The sequence below is a fragment of the Perissodus microlepis genome, chromosome 10 (assembly GCF_051167445.1).
Source record: "Perissodus microlepis isolate ML-2025 ecotype Zambia chromosome 10, ASM5116744v1, whole genome shotgun sequence".
Classification (NCBI taxonomy): Eukaryota; Metazoa; Chordata; class Actinopteri; order Cichliformes; family Cichlidae; genus Perissodus; species Perissodus microlepis.
Window position 1 is genome coordinate 17,581,622 of NC_140470.1, and position 21,359 is coordinate 17,602,980.

General features: G+C 41.4%; 1 protein-coding gene across 19 annotated transcripts in view; it reads right to left on the reverse strand.

The window, feature by feature from the left end:
- nbeaa (neurobeachin a) overlaps positions 1-7,585 on the reverse strand; it is a 103,140-nt gene extending 95,555 nt beyond the window's left edge. For 14 of the 19 annotated variants that reach the window (XM_084942569.1, XM_084942568.1, XM_084942558.1 and 11 more), the window contains exon 1: positions 6,938-7,585. In XM_084942569.1, coding sequence (XP_084798695.1) covers positions 6,938-7,258 — 321 coding nt within the window. In that variant the 5' untranslated portion in view covers positions 7,259-7,585. The remainder of the gene's footprint in view (positions 1-6,937) is intronic. The other 5 variants (XM_084942566.1, XM_084942570.1, XM_084942565.1 and 2 more) reach the window with 1 other exon arrangement.
- Positions 7,586-21,359: the final 13,774 nt, after the last annotated feature.

Sequence of the window (21,359 nt, forward strand, 5' to 3'; positions counted from 1 at the left end):
TGGAGCTCTTAATGTGAAGCTGTGAAAATGAATAATGCATTAGGCCAGAGAAAAAAAGCTGATATTAAATTAATCAATTAATATTTTATATCTTAAGGAATTTAAGAGAAATCTCAAAGTCCAGCTGGTTACACTTTTACAAATGCAAAGGGACGAGTTGGTTGGTATCTTTGGTTAAGTACTTTACACAGTATTAATATGCGGACCTTACTTCTATTCATGGATACTTTTGATGCAGCGAATTACTAACAGGGCTGAGTGTTTCAGGTTTTTAGTGATTTCTGAATAGATCTACGTCACAATTACGTCTAAACTAAATAACACACAAACAGCTGCCCTTTTAATGTCTTTATTGAAAACCTTGGGTCGTCAATCACAGCGCAGACTGGAAAAAGTAACTGAACCTCTGTGCTAATGACTTTGCTAATGATGCGAATCGTGTTGAATCACATTTTAGATTTGCTGAAGTGTACTCAGTGTTCAGTCCTTAACCTAACAAATCTCATATTAGCATATTGAGGCATTAAAAAAAATCAATAAAAGTTGAATTATTTATGAGTGGTAATTATAACAAATTCAATCAAAAAATTATCAAGATTGATAATGGAGCCTTAAAGCATACAGCAAACACGGAAGGTGACTGTTCGGTTCAAAAGCGATTACATTTTCAGCTCGATAATTGCCAACAAGCATGTGCTTCCCTTATGCAATTCATTCATAATTCATAAAACCTGCTCTTGCTTAATTAAGACCCCTATGCCGATGGTGTTTTAAAGAAATCAAACACTAGACATAAAATCCCCTCTATGACAATTTATAGCATTGCAGGTAAAAGCCAGGCCTGAGCGCCTTATGTCATCTCCCTATTGCACTTCTCTTCCATCTGCAGTTGCATTTACAAAAACCTAGCAACAGTAGGTAAGAGGTGATGACAGGACAACACAAAGTCTCCCTCCAGACCTTCTAATGCTCAAAGACGAGAAGACGGAGAAAGTATTCCGAGAAAAAGAACCAGTGAGGGGTGGCGCTGCAGACAGCTTCATTACCTAATCATAAAAGGGATCATCTACATTCATTCGGCCGCTTCACCCAGCCAGGGAGCCAAAGAGCGAGACGAGATTACACCAGTGGGCAAGGGGAAGTGGATGTGCTTAGAGGAGATGAACAATCTAGAGGGATGGAGGAAGTGACAGAGAAGCCACTTCCTCCCTCCTCCCCACCAAACCTCTGCCCCTCATTTTCCCTCCCATTCCCAGAAGACACGCTCACCCAAATCTTACACGGCTTATCCTTGGAAAAACCCCGCATCTGGAAATAGCTGCTAACGAAGGATGAGAAGGAATTTAGAGAAGCGAAGCAGAATTTAGGAGCCTTAAGACAGAGAGGTGAACGTTTTTAGCCCGGGTGCCTAATACACACGCATACAAATCAGTCTGGTTTGAGTTTAGCCCAAATCGTGTTTTAATTCAAGCTAAAAAGGCTGAAAAAGAAATGATAATGAAAGCGGGCCTCAGCATTATGTCTTAAAAGAGATTATTTGGTTCAGAAGCAGATCATTCTGGAGGAGCTTGGTAATAAGAGGATTTGGGAGCGACAAGGTTTGTAGTTTAATGGACAACCTGACATTTATATTTCTAATTGGGTATTTTCCTTCCCCAGAAATTTGAAACACTATGAAAAGAGTTTGTAGATTTGTCCGGACTGCGGGAGAATCTGAGAGGTGCAGATCTCGGCTCTGGAAGAACGCTAGCCATGCTAACAAACTAGTACAAGTTAATTCCACGCTGTGACAAGTGATCGATGAAGAAAAATGGCCAATTAAAAGTTGAAATGTGAGCGAAGCCCAAGTCTGGTTTATGGGACTCCCAACTACATTTCCCTGCTGTACCCAAAAGAGCAGAGGAAAGAGGAGAACAGTGATACCCACAGCATGATGAGGCTCCGCAGGGGGGCTGGAACTCATCAGACCCCCACAGAACATCATACAGCTGGACCTATGTTACACTCAAGAATAAAAGAGCACCTGAAGGACAATCACAAACTGAACCGCTCTGAATCCTTTTCATCATTTCTCACCATGTAGTTCACCATCTTTCTCCTTCCACCGCATTTTGTTCTTTTCTTTTTTAAAGTACAAGATGAGCATCCTTCCACATCATCGTTTTCCTCCTGGCTTTCACGCTCCCTGTCTCTCCTTTGGCTCATGCAGAGGTCAGGACAACCCAGCTGTGTGATAGATAGCAAAGTCATCCATGACCTTGCAGCAGAAGCCACACCTTCTGTCCTCTAGCTCTTCCTTACATAGGTGTGTGTGTGTGTGTGTGTGTGTGTGTGTGTGTGTGTGTGTGTGTGTGTGTGTATTTATATTGTATACTCATTTAGGGAAACAAAATAAGAGAGCGTTCATGCAGTGTTTTTGTCCAGCACTGTTTACATCGTTAGCTAACGCTGCTTACTGCCTGTGGACCCTAGGCACAAACTGGCAATCGTAAGCTTCTCTGCAGCTTTACAGCAGCTAATCTTTCCCAAAAATAACCACCTCAATATCATCTTGCAGAAGATGGGAAAACAGTTTTTGAAAAAACAAAGTGGAGCTGGCAGATTTAAAACATATGTGTGCATATCAGACAATATACACACCAATACTTATATTATATGACAGTCCAATATGGCCCAGCAGTACTGAACGGTTAAAAAAAAAAACAACTTTCAATCAGATCTTTTTTAGTGTCTTTAAAACTACTCACTATACTCAAAAGTCCATTTAACCCACGCTACCAAGAGAGCACATGATTTAAATGACTGTTCAAGTCTGTTAGCTGATGCTTGTTAATACGCTCATCTCCACTCTTGTGCGAGCACCAGATGACGCATTGTTATTCCACCGCGAGGCCATGCAAGAAGATCACAGTGCTGCAGGGAAATAGTTAACCTATGCCCTAGGTATGCAGCCACGGGGCACCCTTGAAAAACGGTTCATTTAAACTGAGTTTTGTGCTGATGTCTCAAACCACCTCAGGGCAAAGTACAATGGCACAAAATGCATCTTGAAAATGGGTGACCTATTCCTTTACAAATCCATGAAGCACATATCAGCATGCCAGAGTCGCAGCGCACCAGACAGAGATTCAAAGACACAGAGCGAGTCTCTGTGAAGCATTTGTTCCTCCATTTATAACCTCGATGAATGGATTGAAGTGTGCCTGCATTCACCTCGGTGTATTTTTATAATCAGGATGTGTCTGACTTGGTGTGCTGTGCCGAGTCTCGCTCTGCCGACTGAGGACTCAGGATCAGGTGACCTTGGTGATTGTGGAACGTGTGGACAAGAATAATGAGACGTTTGCTAACAGAGAGTCAGTGGGACCACTGAGGAGGCTCAGGTGGGGATTGACACTGCCAGAAGATATTGCATCTGACCGAGGAGGATGGCAAAGGAGGAAAGGAAAAGCAAAGAAGGTGGCATAAAAACTAAGAGTGAGCCAGAGTGTGTCACCAATCATTTTCTATCCCAGATAAACACGCCGTTTTGATCCCAAAAAAAGCATTACAACTAGATAAATCCGCCTATAAATAAGCCCAGCTGGTGCTGTACTGAGGCAGAGGGACTGACAGTATTGCCTGTAGATGCATTTGAAATATATGTCTCAGTTCTTCAAACAAAGAATAGATATGACAGTACGCTTCAGACAGATAAGTCACACATCAACACTCTTCTCTCTGTCAACAAGAATTGCTTCTCACCTGGCTTTCTTCCACAGCATCACAATGTGTCACACAAATAACCAGCGACTGGGTGGAAGAAGTGGCTGAACATTAACTGGAAAGATTTTAGGGTTAAAATCTACAGAACAAACAGTGCAGTGAGGCAAACGACAGGAAGTTCTTGGAAGGGGAAAACTCAACTGTGAAATGGGCCCAATCAAACAGACTGAAGTATCCCATCGTGGAGAGGGCTGCCCATAAGAGTGGTGCCTAAACTTTAAATTACTGCAACACCAGCTGAATATTTCCAGGTCAGCTGAAGAGATCTGGGTTCCCAGTTTTACTTGGGACCTAAAAATGTAAAACTACTCAGTAATTCTTAAGGATAGAAAAAAAAAGCAAAAGATTAAATGAACGTCTGAAAAAATAAATCTGTTTACTGCCCCCCTCCCCTATTAATCATCTTATGATCCCTCGGAAAGGGCCTCAACTCCCAGACTGAGAACCATTGATCTGTAAAATCTACATTAGGCGGTTTGATGTACATCTACTTACCTACAGACAGGTGACAAATTTAAGAGAAAGACTGAATAAATTAGAACACAAACACATCCATCATAGATGCCTCCACATAGGGCTCAGCGAGGTATGAAAATCACATGCTATGGACTTAACAATTGCCAGATTTCAAGTCAATCTTAACCCCAATGGGAGATACAATAAGTAAAAAAGTAACTCATCGCCTGTTCTGTACTTTAAGATATATTAAGCACATAAACAGGAGACTGACAAAGGCAGCTAGAGAGAGAGGGAGAGCAAAGAAACGCTGTGGAAGAGTGCTGTGTGAGGAGTCCGGAAGTGCAGAGCAACACCAGGTGGTGGAGCGTCTGGATGCAGGCAATCAAAGACCGGTGTTGCCTTGACAACTGTGATGCCTTGTTGATGATAATCGCTGAGCACCTTGCTGTCAGCACCCCCCACACCTAGTGAAGGTCTATTAGTCCATGTGTGTGGACTTATTAAAAGATTAAGAATAAACAAGGGCAGCACTGAAGTGTTCGGGCTCAAAGTTGATTTCTCAACTGTTCTTCTCTTTCTTTCTACACAGTTTCATGTCGCCGTACAGACCAAGGAGCATATCTGATACAGCAGACAGGCCCATCTGTTCACTCCAGCCGCAGTGGGATCTGATCAATAAAGCCCCGGTGGAGGAGAATGTGGCTGCTGTGGTCTCCCACACTGATTGGAATAATGGATCAGCTTTTGGGTCACAGTGGACTCATTGTACCAGCAGCATGACCACTGAGGTTTCCTGCCTCCACACCTCTTTGTTTCAACTCTTTTAATTAAGGAGCTGGGCAGCCGAATTCCCTAACAGGCTTAGCTATTGGCAGCCTTGCAACCAGAACTGATTGTTCAATTCAGGATTTAGCAAGTAAAGCTTTGTATGACCAACACACGCTGCTTTAATTTGTCAGCGTGTCGGGCCTAATGCAACACTCGCAAATAAACATTAAGGCCTTAAAAGCGGGTTATTTACATAAAATGATGCAGAGTGCATTTCAGCTGAATGCTCTGATGGGCTTTCACTGATCTGATGTGGACCAGTCCTGTCCTCTTCCGCTGCATCAGCTGGTGATTTTCTGAGCACATAGCCACTGCAGCATCCTACCACCTCCTCCTCCTCCACTCTCTCTTCTCCTCCCCCACCCTCCCTCAACCCCTCTCCACCTGCTTTTAAATGCATGGCGCTGCCCTGCCAACCTAGTCTATGCAGGCAGCATCACTCCTCTCAGTCCCTCCAGAGTGAAGGAGGAGGCTGTGGAACAGGATGGATGGTTATCAGCTTGTGCAACCCGGGGGGTTGTAAAAGAAGGAGACAAGATTGGAGTGAGCCAGCGAAAGCCCCTCTGCACTTCCCCGTAGTACCAATAATCGATTGGGGAGATGAGAGGCGACCTGAATCAGAATGGCTCACCACAGTCTGACTGAGATCAAAATGGTTTGGCTCAACTGTAGGCTGTCCTGCTCCAAGCATCCAGTGAGTTAACAGGCCGTCAGACTCGCTGCACTGTAATCGGGTAAAAAATTCATTATCAAGTCATTATTATTCTACCTTCAAAAGAAAATCAATAATGATCAGACCCCCTCCTCCTCTTCTCCATGCTAGATGCATGTAATATCATGCAGCACACGCCATCGCCTGATAGATGAAGGAGGGGGACACAGCCAACACGCACACGTCCTATACCTCCCCCCAAAAGCATTAGTCTTCCAGACCTACATCGGCTGTACATTTTGCTCATCTGTTTCGTAACAGTACACACCAGTCATGGAAAAAAAAGAAGAAAAAAAACCCAGCTGGATTAAATCCTCTGATCTAGGCCCTGCATCGCCGACACAAGCCTCCGATGGAGGGGTGAAGATGGAAGAGGGGTGGAAACGTATATGTGCTCCAGAAATAATGGCTGCTTGAAGCAGAGTAATATAAACCATTAACAGCTCCAAAGCCACCTATACACAAACGTATATGGGACTCCTTTGGGCTCGGGATGCAGGGCCCTGCCTCCAACAATAGGCCTGTGCATAATTTTGACCCATTCTCATACACACACACATATGTCGATGGTAGCATAATGCTAGTCGGCCTTTGTCCGCGTTGGATCTGTTTGTTTTTGTGCTGCCAGGACGTGCACACATGCATGATTTTGCCCGTTTAGGGACACGAATGGAGTACGTTGTAGGGGTCCTGATGTTGTGCGCAACATTAAAACCACTCGCGGCTTGTTACAATCTGCCTATGCATCACTTCAGGGTACATATCGGGGTCAGGAGAATAGCCTGCATAGACTTTTTCAGTATCCCCCACAGTTTGACTGCGAATGTCTCCGGTTGTTGTAGCTACCGCAAACGGGTCATTTAGTCAACAATGGCCGGTGATTAGACTACCCTCAGAGCCTCGGTGGGGTCACATGCTTCATTCAACTTCTCTGGTCTTAAATATAACACATTATTATTTCTTACAGCGGCCTTGTTTCATCTAAGGGAAATAAAAGAGAAATATCAACCATCTCTCGAACAAACAAATGACATCATCCCCTGAAAGCCACACAACCAGGAGAGAGCGAAGCATCGTAAATAAAACATAGCGGGTTGGGGCGCAGCGACTGTGCTGTGCTCTATGGCTTCCTTTCAGCGTTTTCCAGGACTGCTCGGTCCTGCTCCCACTCACCAGGTTCAGCACCGTCTCCACGATGTCCCTGTTGCTAACCTCCCCGACCTGGATCAGGCCCACCAGCACGGCAAATTTCATCTGGATATTCCTTATCGGAACAGCGGGGTTGATCACCCCAGCCGGGAGGACCATAGAGCCGGCTGCAGACACCATCCTTTCCCCGGTGGTGCCGGAGCCAGCGCCCGCGGCGACCTGCTGCTGCTGCGGTGGCGGCGGCTGCTGCGCGGAGGAGCCCGCCGGAGGATGGGACTCTCGGTCCGTGTCCGTGAGCGAAGAAGCAGAGCCCGGTGGTGCTGAAACCGGCTTCTCGCTCGACATTTCCCCTCGGAAACAGGGAGGAGAGGAGCGGTCGCCGCTGTCCCTCACACCTGCTCTACAAGCTCGGGCGTCTGCTGCTGCCGCCGAACAAAAACCATCCACTGCGCAGGTGAAACAAGGGGGAGCGGCGTTTGAAAAACTCTGGAAATTCACCCTATCCACCTGAAAATGTGTAGGGACTCATAGGTGTAGGAGAAAAAAATGATGGAGGCTTGACAGGAATGGAAACCTACGCTTCTCTCGCTTTCTCTCCTCTTACTGTCTATCTCCTCTCTCGCTCTCTCTCTCATTGGCAGGTTGCAGTCAGTGCGGTCGTGGAGGAGACAGCGCCATGTTAACGCCCCCTGTCTGCGGTAGCGCGCTTTAGCCGCGCATGCGCAGTGTGGGGATTTCTGGGAGGGTGCTGAAGCGGAATAACATGGAGCCATGCATGCATGGGTTCACACAGAGCACAGCACAGTCGAAACAACTGTGTGTTATTGTGAATTAAAAAAAATATATAAATATATATATTGTTTTACTTGTAAATATTTAATAGTGCGAGGGTGCGAACATGGATTCATGATGGAACTTTCATTACATTTCTTTAAGTAGCAGAAATAGGCTGGGTCAACTTCTCCACAGATGTATTTTGGGTGTAGTGCAGGGGTAAATCCAGATGGAGTTTAGGGCGCCTGGTTTCCAGACAGAGGCTGTTTATATATTCAGAAGCCATCCATTTGTCCCACTTACCTCTGTCCCCCAGTTCAGCTCTGGTGCCTTTGTTTATCCATTAAGCATTCCACTATTGTTCTCCTGACACTAATCTGTTCTTGTGTGATTTTCTCATTTTCCCCGGGTTTTTTTTTATGTCGTCATCAACTGTCTTCCCCTTCAAGAAATTAATTTTGTCTTTTCCCTTTCACACTTTCCTTACCTCATCACCTCTCCATCCTTATTTTGCCTTCTGGTTTGCAAAGCGTGGTCCTTACTATACTGCCTAACTTAAAATAATAATAATAATAATAATAATAATACGGCTAATTGTTCTGATATCTTTGTATGACAGGAAATAAAGTTAAAAAAAAAAACCTTCTATTTTCACTTCTCTGTTTGTTTTTGTATCCCTTCTGGCTGAAACTAACAGAATGTGCAAATATTTGCCTGGAGATGTGTTTACAAGCAGTTGCAATGGAAACTGTTTTTCGTAATTGTACGTGGATTATCTTAAAATAATATAACATAATGTGTGTATGTGAGTGTGTGTGTGTGTATGGGGGGCATTTAATTATGCATTAAATTAACATATATGACGGGTATTGCATACAATAATACAATAATTCAGCTGTCACATGGCCCATGTGTTGGTGATCTACTCAGGTTCAGGTGTGTTTATGAGAGAGGAACTAAAAACCTGAGCAGTAATAGAAGTGAATGTGTTTTGTGTCAAATTCAAAATGTTATATAGGCTATATATCTTCCATGGCTTCATTGTGTTTATGGCTCCTTCAGAAAGCTATAGTTATGACTTGATCCTTTATGAATCTTACCCTATATGATCATAGTGTATATCTGTATTTCTGTAACTCCTCCTAAACATGTCTGGATGAAACGTAATACTTAAGCTGCCTAGAGTACCAGGTAGTGCTGTGTAATACTGCATTCTTTTGTATCCGTCGTATACTGAGTAAATACAGAGCCGGTATTGCGAATGCCAACACTTTTAATTTATAAAGCCAGCTTATGTAGGGAAGAGCAGTGTGGTGTGACTTATGCAAATTATGAACACATTTGAATGACCAGTAAGTTACTGTGATTTTTACATTCCATAAAAATTGGTCAACACAACAAAGCACTCCTTTCAGCTTACATAAAAATACATGAAAAGCTGAAAGGTAAATATGCCTGTCCCTGAAGCTCTTTGGGTTGTTGTTTAAATGACCTATAACTAAAATAGACATGACAGTCAACACAAAAAAAAGGTTATAGATGCATACTTTTACATTTCTGGAAAAAAAATTTTTTTTAACACAGTTCGGTGGGCTACATATTGTATTTAGAGGATAGGAACAAAATATCGATCCTATCATTCTAGTGTCGATCTGATACTGATATCAACATCTATAGTTCTTTTGGAAAACATTTTTAAAACCACCAAATCCTTATAAATCGCAGCTGATCTCAAAACGAACGTGTATGTTAGTTGTAAGTTGCTGTTTACGAATAAACTTTGCCAAAATGCAGTGACACTCGGAGTGGGGTGTCACAGGAATATGATGTTGCGCATATCAAACAAACAGTGATGCTAATAGCGCCTGTACCATAGCCTCCAAAGAAGAAGAATATTTAGCCTATTTATTATTAATTTCTTTGGTGTCCGTGAACTCTTTTTTTTTTTTTGCTACCTGACCGTAAACAGTAGTATAATGAAGATAAAAAGAAGAACATGATAAATTAATATACATGTCTGTGTTTTACACAGCAGCCGCAGGCCTGGAAAAACCTCCCGCAGGGCAATTCTTTGCTAGTGTTTATGATTAACAAATGATTAATGGCACAGAAACCGAAATGCACTTAGGATTAATAGGATGGGTTGGCAATACTAAACACATACACTCACCAGCCGCTTCATTAAGTACAGCTGTTCAGCTGCTCGGTCTAATCAGCCAGTCACATGGCAGCAAATCAATGCATTTGGGCATGTAGACATGGTCAGGATAACCTGCTGCAGTTCAAATGATAGAAAGGTGATTTCAGTCACTTTGAATGTGGCATGGTTGGTGGTGTCAAAAGGACTGGTTTGAGCATTTCAGAAAGCGCTCGTCTACTGGAATTTTCCTCACAACATTTACTGAGAATGGTCCGAAAAAGAGAAACTATCCAGTGAGCGGCAACTCTCTGGGTTTATGCCAGAAGTCTGAGGAGAATGGTTAGACTGCTTTGAGCTGATAGGAAAGCAGTAACAGTAACTCAAAAAGAAAATGCTTGTTATACCAAGGCATGTAGAAGAGAACAACATGAAGAAGCTTGAAGCAGAGGGCTACAACAACACCAGGTGACATTTAGAAATGGCATCAGGTTTTTATGATCAAATAGCTGCTAAGAAACCACTACTAAGGAAAAGCAACAAGCAAAAGAGATTTGTTTAGGCCAAGAAACACAAGGAATGGACATTAGACCAGTGGAAATCTGTGCTTTGGTCCAATGAGTCCAAATTTGAGATTTCTGGTTCCACCCACCGTATCTTTGTGCAACGCAGAAAAGGTGACCGGATGGTCTCAACATGCATGAAGGAGGAGGTGTGATGGTGTGGGGGGTGGTTTGCTGGTGACACTGTTGGGGATTGATTCAAAATTGAAGGTACACTGAAGCAGCATGGCTACCACAGCATCCTGCAGCAACATGCCATCTCATCCGGTTTGCGTTTAGTTGAACCATCATTTATATTTCAACAGCACAATGACCACAAACACACCTCCAGGCTATGTGAGGGCCATTTGACTAAGGAGAGTGATGGAGTGCTGCACCAGATTGCCTGGCCTCCACAGTCACCTGACCTAAGCCCAATCGAGATGGTTTCGGGATGAGATGGACCGCAGAGTGAAGGCAAAAGGGGAGACAAGTGCTCAGAATTTCTGGGAACTCCTTCGAGACGGTTGGAAAGCCGTGTCAGGCAACTACCTCATGAAGTTCACCGAGGGAATGCCAAGAGTGTGGAAAGCAGTAATCAAAGCAAAGGGTGGCTGTTTTGAAGAATCTAAAATATAAAACATGTTTTGAGTTATTTCACATTTTCTTGTTTAATATATATATCCATCCACTGCTTTTACTCCTCAGTTTTTTAGAAAATCTAATGAGGCTTGATGTCAGGGCAAGCTGGAGATGCTATTAGCTCAAGTAAATTCATGACAATTCATGATGTTTTACATGACTGGATGGCTTTTAATGCATGAATTCAAGTGTCAGTTTATGTACCCTTCTTGCAAATTGTTACCATTTCCATCAATTCAGTCGATGTCTCGGTTGCTTAACCGCGTCTGGATTTTATTCCTTTTAGGTTTTTTAGGTCATGCACTCATTTGAGTCTCTTTGAACAGTGACTCATAGGTCCAGCCACAGCGTCTCACAAACACATAACTCACACACCTACACTATCCTCTGGTGGCTGAACAGACCGTGGCTACTGGCACCTGTGTGTGCACACATAAGCCTGTTTTACACTCCACGTGTTCTTCCAGAAGGCCACATCTGCCGGGTTGGATTTCCATTAACAAGGCAGCTATAGAGGCTGATTCATTACTCTTCTGGAGCATGTCTGAGTGTGTTTTCACAGAGGCCGCGATGTCTCTTGGATGTCTTGCTTCATATCTTGAGATGCTGACCGTTGACAGGAGTGGGAGCTGTGGGTGATGTGGGAGGGGCATTTTGTAATAGAGTGTGTGTGTGCACGCAAGTGTATTTCACACTGTGTGAAATCATTAAAGAATGTTACAGATGAACAGAGGCCATCATACACACCCCTCCCCCTACCCAATCTTCAGCAAAAAGGAGACAAGCGCACACACACACTCCAACAAACGCACACTGCGTACAACAGTTGTATCTGTTACTCACTTCCCCACACTCAAGAGAAGCAATTTCTCAAACTAATACATGTGATTTTGCTCTTGGATGTGAACACACTTAGGTTCACACGCACACACACACACACACACACACACACACACACACACACACACACACACACACACACACACACACACACACACACAGAGATATACAACTACAATAGCAAGCTCTCTTTCTTTCTCTCTCTCACACACGCGCACACACTTCTCTTTGTTTTCAGACAAAGGCTTGCTTTTTCAGCTTTGTCATGATTCCACAAAAGACTTCTTTGGGAGAAAGAGAGGTCTAAACCGGGATCTGGCTGGCGATTGGGTAAAAGCATTAACATTGTTCCCCTCTTTCGTTCTTTCTCTCAGTCTTTCTCCCCCTCATCTGTCCTCCACCTCATGCCTTTCCTTCCCTCACCTCCAGCAGAGCTGCAGTACTTGCAGGCGGGCAGTTATTATCCTCTCTGTTCCGGTGTACCTTTGTAGAGATGTGTGGAGGTAGTGCCAGCGTCCTGTGTGGGCTGATGATCAGAGAGCTCGAGCTTCAGAGGGGACTGGGACTCAGTGAGGATCAGGCAGAGAGAGTGCAGAAGAGGTGATGTCTGTCAGGGAAGGTTTGATCAGCACATACAGGAGACAATACAGTTTGATTGTGAGGGATGATTCTTAGATTGATAATAGTTGCAGCTAGATTTGGTTTGACAGGAAACTACTATCAGCTGTTTGTCTTTAAAATCAGTGATTATTTATACAAAGTTGCATGAAAGTAATCCCACATTTTCAGTTTTTACTGGCTGTATGAGCCACTGCTTGTTGCCAAACTCAGTGTTATCTGTTCTATATGTAAAAGACTCTAAAGTCCACTTGGGCAAAAAATGAAAGAGAAAAATAAAATAGAGTAAATAAAAAACTTTGCAAAAAAATATAAAAAATATAAATTTTCAAAACAAAAAAATTTGAAAAATTAATTAAATATAAATGAAAAATAAGTTCGAAAATGAAATGAAAGTGTTCATTGTCATGTGTCACAAGAGAAAAAGGCATTTCTCTGTGCAATGAAATTCTTACTTTGCTGTCCACCACCATATATAGAATAGAAATAGAACATATAAATACAAATAGTACAAGTAAATAAATGAAGACAGAAAGGGAGACAAAATATGAAGATTTGAAACAGAGTTGTGTGCAAAAGAGCTATAGCTTAATATGCTGGCTTAATATGTAGGATGACCTGATGTGCAAAACAATTATTATTACTGTCAAAAATAGGTCAGCTGTTCAAGAATCTGATGGCACAAACGTCCAAATGCCACTTCCTGTTTGTCAGGAGAAGCCACTCAAGCCACAGCACCACCAGTCACAAGATACAATCCATGTCAGGTAACATTCAGATGGACCAAGTCTCATTAATTAATAAGGTTTCCCAACGTCCTTCACCACTTTGTCTTTTAACTTACTTGACACGACAACAGTCCTTCCTTCTTTTTTCATTACTTATGTTTTTAAAATGTATTTTCTGATAAAACTGCTTTCAATGGTAGGGTATCAGAAGGAGTCGCATAAGACAGGGAACTCCACGTTTGCTTTAGCAGAGTTTTACACCAGATGTTCTTCCTGACACAACCTTAAAAGGGATTTGTGTCTCCAGCTGAATACGAACCAGAAACCTTCCACTTGCCAAGCAATCGTGGTTACCACTGCACCATGGAGTCACTATATCACTTTTTGAGGGGTCATATTAATTACATTTTATTACATATCAAATGTTAGATGATGAAGATATTTATATGCAATACTAAATAAGAGATGCACAGGCAAACACCCCCTTTTGCAAGTTTAGTGTATTTACAGATAAAGCTGAGACCTCTGCTGCATACTTCTGGACAAACTATAAGAAATTGAGTACATGGAAACTTCAGGCAGCTTATAATGATGCTGAGATGGTTCAGTAGCTGCTGAATTCAGTACACATAAGGCTGCATTAAAAAATTTAATGTATTGATTAATCAGACAGGATCAGTGCTTCTGTAAATTAAGTTCATGTGAGTATAAGATTTAGTGACATGCATTATCGATCCATCGTTTTATTTTATGCGATCTTCCTGTTCTATTCAGATCATTGAGTCAGTGTTCAAGATTGAATTACTTAGATGTTACTTTTGTCTGTTCTGCTTCTCTGTCTCTGTCTCTGCTATTAGGAGAATTGAAAAGCAGACTTGCTGATGTGCACAGGAATGACCTGAGACAGTGACATAGTTACAGGTAATAACTTCTTGTTTCCATAGACTTAGACAGATATGAGTCACTATCAAGATAGCCTTGCACATTTCCGTGTTAGTACATGTCCATAAATGTGTGTGCCTGTGCGTGTGTGTAAAGGAGACCATGACAGAGGTGGGAAATGGGGAAAAAAACACTGATTGCAGAGGTGGCACAACACTGCAACTCTGAGATTTTCAATTAGATTTCTGTGAATCGGCCAACTATCTTTTTCTCCCACGTGAAGGAAAAATGTTCACAAGCATTACAAACTTTCCTCTTCTGATTTAAAAAAAACAACTTGTTTTATTCTTTTTTTTTTAGAAATTCTTGAATAAGCAGTACTACAATGATAATCGTGAAAGATTTCCTTACAGTCATCTTTACACTGGTCCCCTCATAGTGCAATTACTGTCCATTTGTCATGCCTATTTTTCTAAAACTTATAGCGCACATGAAAGAATAGATCAATAGATTAAATCTAGATGAAGGACATTTCTCCGCAATGCGAGGACCTTGAAACTAACAATTTTTTTTTGATGTTATCAATAATACCTGTGCTTTTCCTGCTATAACAAGTCAAATTATGTGCAATAAAATAAAGTCTGTAGGCTAAAACACATTCTGATATTAAATGAGATTTTCTGATCAGCTCCTTTACGTGGATACTCTGCAATCTTGAGGATAAATACTTTCAGAATTGAAAAGGTGATTCACAAAAGACACCACAGGGTAGCTTATCATAGGTTAAGCATTTTTTTAAAAATTGCTTTTATATTGGGCTGAAGGAAAAAGCACACATAGAGGAAAAAGCCAGCCTGCTAAAATCGAATAACTGGACTACTGGTCATTGTATTGTTTTAAGGATTACTTGCTCCTCTGTGGGTTAAGAAGATAAGACCATCTTTGCTCTTATGATTCCCTTCCATGCGCTGCCTGGATGAACTCATACGTGTGCAGTGTGATAATGTTTTAGCTCAAGAAAATTTTAAATACAAAGAACACCTAATGGAGAGTAACAAAATATTCCAATATCATATATTTTTAACTGTCAGCTATGGCATTATTTCTCATTTTCATGATCTGTATGATGACAGGCCAGAGTTTATGAAACCACTCACTTTCTTGTTTGCAAACGGGAAGTAGCTCTTTGGAAAAGTGTCTGGGTTCAAATACCTACTGGGACATGGAGCTCCTCAGCTATTGCTTGAGACAAAAAAACTCTTCAATTTTTATAGAAAAGCTTAGGTACATAGATCATCAAAAACATTAAAAATGTATTCAATATTGCATAACTCTTCATCATAGTCTTAACAAGAATTTGTCAAAGGATTCAATTCAATTCAATTTCTTTTTTTAATCTCCTGCCAATTTACAGCCAATAGTTGTTTCAAGACCCTTTATATTATAAGATAAAGATCTTACAATATCAGAAAAATACAACAATCAAGCAACCTTCTATGAGCAAGCACTTGGTGACAGTGGGAAGGAAAACCTCCCTTCTGACAGGAAGAAACAGGAAATGATGGGAAATGAAGAGAGCAAAGTGAGATGGGACAAAAGGCAAACTATGGGAGAGAGAGAGCCATAGTTTTATAGTTGCAAATTAGTAAATACAGTCATTGGTGGAAACACGCGAGGAGTGGAATAAGATGAGTGAAGAAGAAAGAGTCAGTGCATCATTGGAAGCCTTCCCAGCAGTTTGATCCTAAGGTGTTGTAACCAAGGGTTCGGAGTCATCATATCCAGCCTTAACTATAAGCTTTGTCAGAAAGGAAAGTTTTGAGTCTAATCTTAAAAGTAAATCCAAGCAGGGAGCTGGCTCCACGGAAGAGGGACGTGAAAATGAAGGCTCTGCATGGCTCACATCCTCAGAACTTTAAAAAAATTTTATTCTCCAGATCTCAAGATTTCCATAAAAATCACTCTGAATTATTGGTGAAGCAGAACACCAGGATTTACTGTGGGATAATTAACTCTTAACCTAAAAGAATATTGAGTTTTTACTCCACGCTGGTGTGAGCTTTAGAGGCAGTGGGATATTGGGAATTGTACTTAAGAGCTTAACTTGTTGAACAGTGGGTTCACTTTTCTTAGTGACTGTACTGGAAATTAGGCAGATGGAAACGAAAATCAGAGTTTCCAAAAGTTTCTCCCACTGAAAACGCTACGTCCAGATGAACAGAATCAACTTTTGGAGATTTATTTACCTGGATGATTGAGAATGCATCAAGACGAAAATCAGAGTTTCAATTATTTTGTGCAAACGGAGACAAAATTCTTATTGATCAGTGTTAAGTGTGAGAGTTAGTTGTGTTCACAGGTTGTGCTGCACCAACAACCTTTTACTGGCAGCTTAGTGAAGGTTCAGCCTACAATTACCAATGCAATATAAAAACGCTTTAAAGACATGCAGGCACGCCTCTGCATATAGCAAAAACTAGGCCTGGATTGCAGCTGCAAGTGTAGCAAAACCTGACTGTGCTGTACACTTGGCACCGGTTTGTGTCTCTCATGTAATCAAACAAGAGGTTGTTGGATTACACAAACCGCTGCTCTGATGCCATGCAGTAACACACATTTAACTACATTCTGCAGAAGATGTGACTAGGGATGGGTACCGGTATCCGGTGCCATGATGGCACCGGTTCTGACATAAACGGTAGTAACCAGACCGAAAAGCAGCGCACATTTCGGTGCTTTTTTTCCTGAGCTGTGATACACTTTAGATTCTAGCCAATCATTTTACGTTTCCGAGGATAGTAGGCGGGTCCAGGTACGTACGTTCTTTTAGAGCAGAGCTACAGATTAAAAATGCCCAAGGAGGACCGGTCAAATGTATGGCTGTACTTCACAGCAAAATATGCAAACTCAGCAGCAACAAGTGCTTTAAGCTGATACTGTGATACTGTCAAAGGAGGTAACACCTCAAATCCGATGAAACACCTGGCGACGCATAGCGGTTTTTTTAAAAGCCGAGAAATGCGCCGTATTTGATAGCTTGCTGCGAGACCTCACACCGTGCACGTCTACTGCGGGTGGGTTGCCAGTTATCGGACCCGGAGCAACATCCCCCAAAAACCCGAAGAATAGAGTCCTGGCCCCTAGCCCTGCCAGTGTAGCAGAAATGATGATGGATGATGATGGCAGCAGCAGTCGTTCTTCTCTGCGTGAGTAGCTTAATGTTGTTCGTGTGTAATTTACGTTTAGTAGGCTAACCACGTTATTACATTAATGCATGTAAGGTGAACTAGCAAACATCATCATAGCTACATGCGGCTGTCTTCTTGTTTGATGGCAGATACTCCCTTCACGCTGGCCAAAAAGGCTAAAATGACCAAAGAAAAAGTGGAAAGCAGTTAAACATGAGAGGTTTTTGGACAAAGTTTGTGTTTTTTCCATTGTTTAAGCACTGCTTCCAGCCAAGAGTGATACCATATATGCCCCATAGCTGCAGAAAAGGCTAACATTGTTATCTTTTTACAAAAAAACAGCTGAACATGAGAGGTTTTTGGACAAAGTTGGTGTTCTCCATTCTTTAAGCACCGGTTTGAGTACCGTTTAAGCACCGGCACCGTTTCAAAAGTACCAGTTTGGCACCGGTATCGGATAAAACCTAAACGATACCCATCCCTAGATGTGACTCATTTTCTAAATTCAAAGATGTTAGTTGTAAATGTCAGTGTTTTTAAGTTTAACTGTAAGTGTTTATCATTTATAATAGTGTATATATAGATGCTGCTTTTGAATGTAAACAGAGTTAATCATCTGTGGATTGTCATATAACAGAGCAGTCATGCAAAGCAGTCTGCCAAAACTTTGCTTTTGGCTGTGCATAAATTTATGTGCAGATGCAGAAGAAAGTCAAACTTGTTTTTCCTTGCCTTTTTTGCTTTTGTGTGTATGAGAATATTCACTGAGGATTCTGGACACTTTCACATAAACCATAATCCCTCAAACGACCTTTACTTTATTCACAAGTAATGGCTGCCCCTGAGACAGATGCACAGTGGGACTAAATCTTGGAGAGGGTTTGACTTTTACAGTGTAACACCCATTAGACTTATTTTAATAACATACTAAGTTGCCAGAAACAGATGTTATTAATGACTGGATTTCTATTAGCTGTTCCTGTACCTGATTCCTGAAATTGCGCTTGCTTGGATGACTCGTATGGTTCTCTGGCATGCGTAAATGGAGTGAAGCCATCATTTGAGCTATTAGTTGCACTTTCACTCCTATAACCACTCGAAATGTCAGCCATTACTCCAATGAAATGGAGCTCTATCAGGTGCCATTACAATTCAGCCAGATCATTCTGAATGTGGCCGGCTTGGTCATTCACTCAGATTTCACTCAGGCAACTTGGATAAAAGTGCACTGCATAGCATTGGCTAAAATGTATATGGTTATCTACTCTGCTTTGTTTTTCTGTGTAAGTCACAAAAACACTGATACTTCATTTGTACATTAGATGTATAGGTAAGCAACACGAACAGTTAATTTGGAAATGCAGAAAAAACACTTTCTCTTATGGCACAATGCCTCCCTTGTATGTATTACTTACAGCACACTTTATTTCATTCACTTGTTTAAATGAAGCTTTAGTTGTAGTATGGAACAATTTGAACATGTAATTGAGGATACTACACAGAACTGCCAACATGGTCTCATTAATGATTCATTTGTTGGATAATTTATTCATTAATGACCTTATCGTGGATGTCTGGAAGGAGACATTAGATTAGCCGGTCTCAGAGGACATGCATATGTTTTCATTGTCTGTCTGTCTTGCATTTTTCATAATGTGAACATGGTGCAGATAAGCAGCAACAAAGTTCTAAAAGTTCATCCCTGCAAACCGAGTTCTTCAGTGTGAAAATATTTTATGACACCATTTCAGAGATTTGATTCAGCTCAATTCAGGTTTATTTATATAGCACCAAATCACAATAACAGTTGCCTCAAGGCTCAAGGCCCCTTATAATGGAAGGTATAGATCCTCCCGGATTCTGGAGAACATCCCAACAATCAGATGGCCCCATATGAGCCAGCACTTTGCAACAGTGGGAAGCAAAAACTCCCTTACAACAGGATGAAACCTCCAGCAGAACCAGGGTCAGGAAGGTGGGAAGTAAACTGAGGTGATGTGGTACTATGAGGTCTTTAAAATAAAATGGGGACAAGACCTTGTATGTCAGGGGAAGAGGTTTAACCTCCTAGGACCTGGGGTCCACATATGTGGACATCACATTTTGGGTTATTTAGACCAAAATACTCAGTTTTGCTCTACAAGGGCCTGATATCCACTTACGAGGACATTATACTGCTACTGTTTTATCAAAAATTTTAAATGAATATCCTCATATGTGGCTCTCATCATTCTTAGAAATAAAAATCAGGTAAAAAAAATTCTTGTAATCCTTTGTTTGAAATTAAAAATGCATGCCGTGGAAGAGTTCAGGTCTTAGGAGGTTAAATTTGATTATGGATATAACAGGGAGCCCCTAATATGGAATAATCTCCTGTCAGTACTCTCTCTGCAGCATTTTGTATCAACTGACAGCTTTTCTGGGAACTTTTAGAAGAACATGATAATAATGAGTTAAAATAATCCAACCTAGAAATAACAAATGCATAAACAATTAGTTTTTCAGCATCCGTCTGAGACAGGATGCTTCTTTATAGATATTGTAAGAAAGCAGTCCTGCATATGTATTAAATATGCTTATACTGTATCATATCCTGGTCAAAAATGACTCCAAGATTCATCACAGTGCTGCTGGAGACCAAGTAATTGCCATCCAGAGATTTCTAAGATTTTTAGGCCCAAATATAGTAACCTCGATTTTATCTCATCTTTTGAAAATTATGGTACATCCAACAACTCTGGAACTCTATTATATATCGTCAAGTTTTCAAAAAGTCCTCAGAAGGATTCTGAGAAGAAAGTACAATAAAGTACATATAAGGACTTGAATGCATTTAGACATCACAAAACAAATGCTGTTAAACTGAATACTGTGCATACTGGAACATGTTAGATAACTAAACTATATCAAGTCAATAAATAATGAACTGAATTTTAAATAACTTAACAAAGACTTTTTAAGCACGAGCCTTTATTGATTTAGACTGATTGTTACTGTCTCATACAGACACACATGACTAACAAAGTAGAAATGCAGAATGTGGGAAGATGACATGGGCAATTGCATTAAAAAGTAATTTGACATGATAAAATAAGCCTGCAGCTCACAGTGCTTGTACTCCTGCTCGTCTTCTTCGGCCTCGCGATCTCCTCATGTTTAAAACCTCTGGAAATGAACACAAAGTAAATTTAAACATGACAAAACGGTGCCCTACATACCAGATTATTTAGAGTGGTGGTGCAGCAGCTGGACTTCCTGTTCCCTCCAGAAGAGGTCCCCCCCTCTCAAATCATTTTGCAGGGTCATCCTGTGTGAGAAAAATATTGATGCTGTTTTAAATCCCTCTGTATTTTTCTGCACATATTGAAGGCCATCATGTCACATCAGTTTTCTGTTACACAGACCATGGCTTCATTTATTGCTTAGACCTCTGCGGCTCCAAGAAAAAAACAAAAGAAACATGTCTGGTTTCAAGCGGATTCATGGGAAAACTATTGATTCAGTAACATTTTTTTTTTCATAGTGTAATTTGCAACATGGTGTTTCTCATTTGTCAGCGCCCATGGAGTAGTGTAGCTGAAGCACACCCACAGCGCAGAGGATCATTGACATGCAGGGGATGTTACTGCATGCCCTACTTTCCTGATAAAACCACTGACATGTTAAATGAGGTAGAAGTTAAAGTAGTGTTTCTGTGTTGTCACAAGGATAACAGACATGGAGGCTGAGGGGAGCAGGAGTCTGTGTTCAAACACCTTCGCTGCCCTCTGCGAGAGTCCCCATCTAACATGGCTAAGTAGGTAAATGTGATGGAGTATTGATCTGAGCATCGGAGTTTTAGTTCCCATCCATTAGTTGAAAGGACTCAAGGAGAGAAGAGTGAAAAAGTCCTCAGGGATGCCCCCCCTGATGCTGTGATGACTCTTCATTAACTCAGTTATCTAAAAATACTTTCCATGGCATACTTTCCAGATTCATTCAGACTCCTCAGGGGTAACAGCACCCCTCAGTGGACATGAGGATATATAACACCTGATATTCTTGAATTTACTGAATAATTTACACAAATCAGAGACAGAAAAACTGAAGACGACA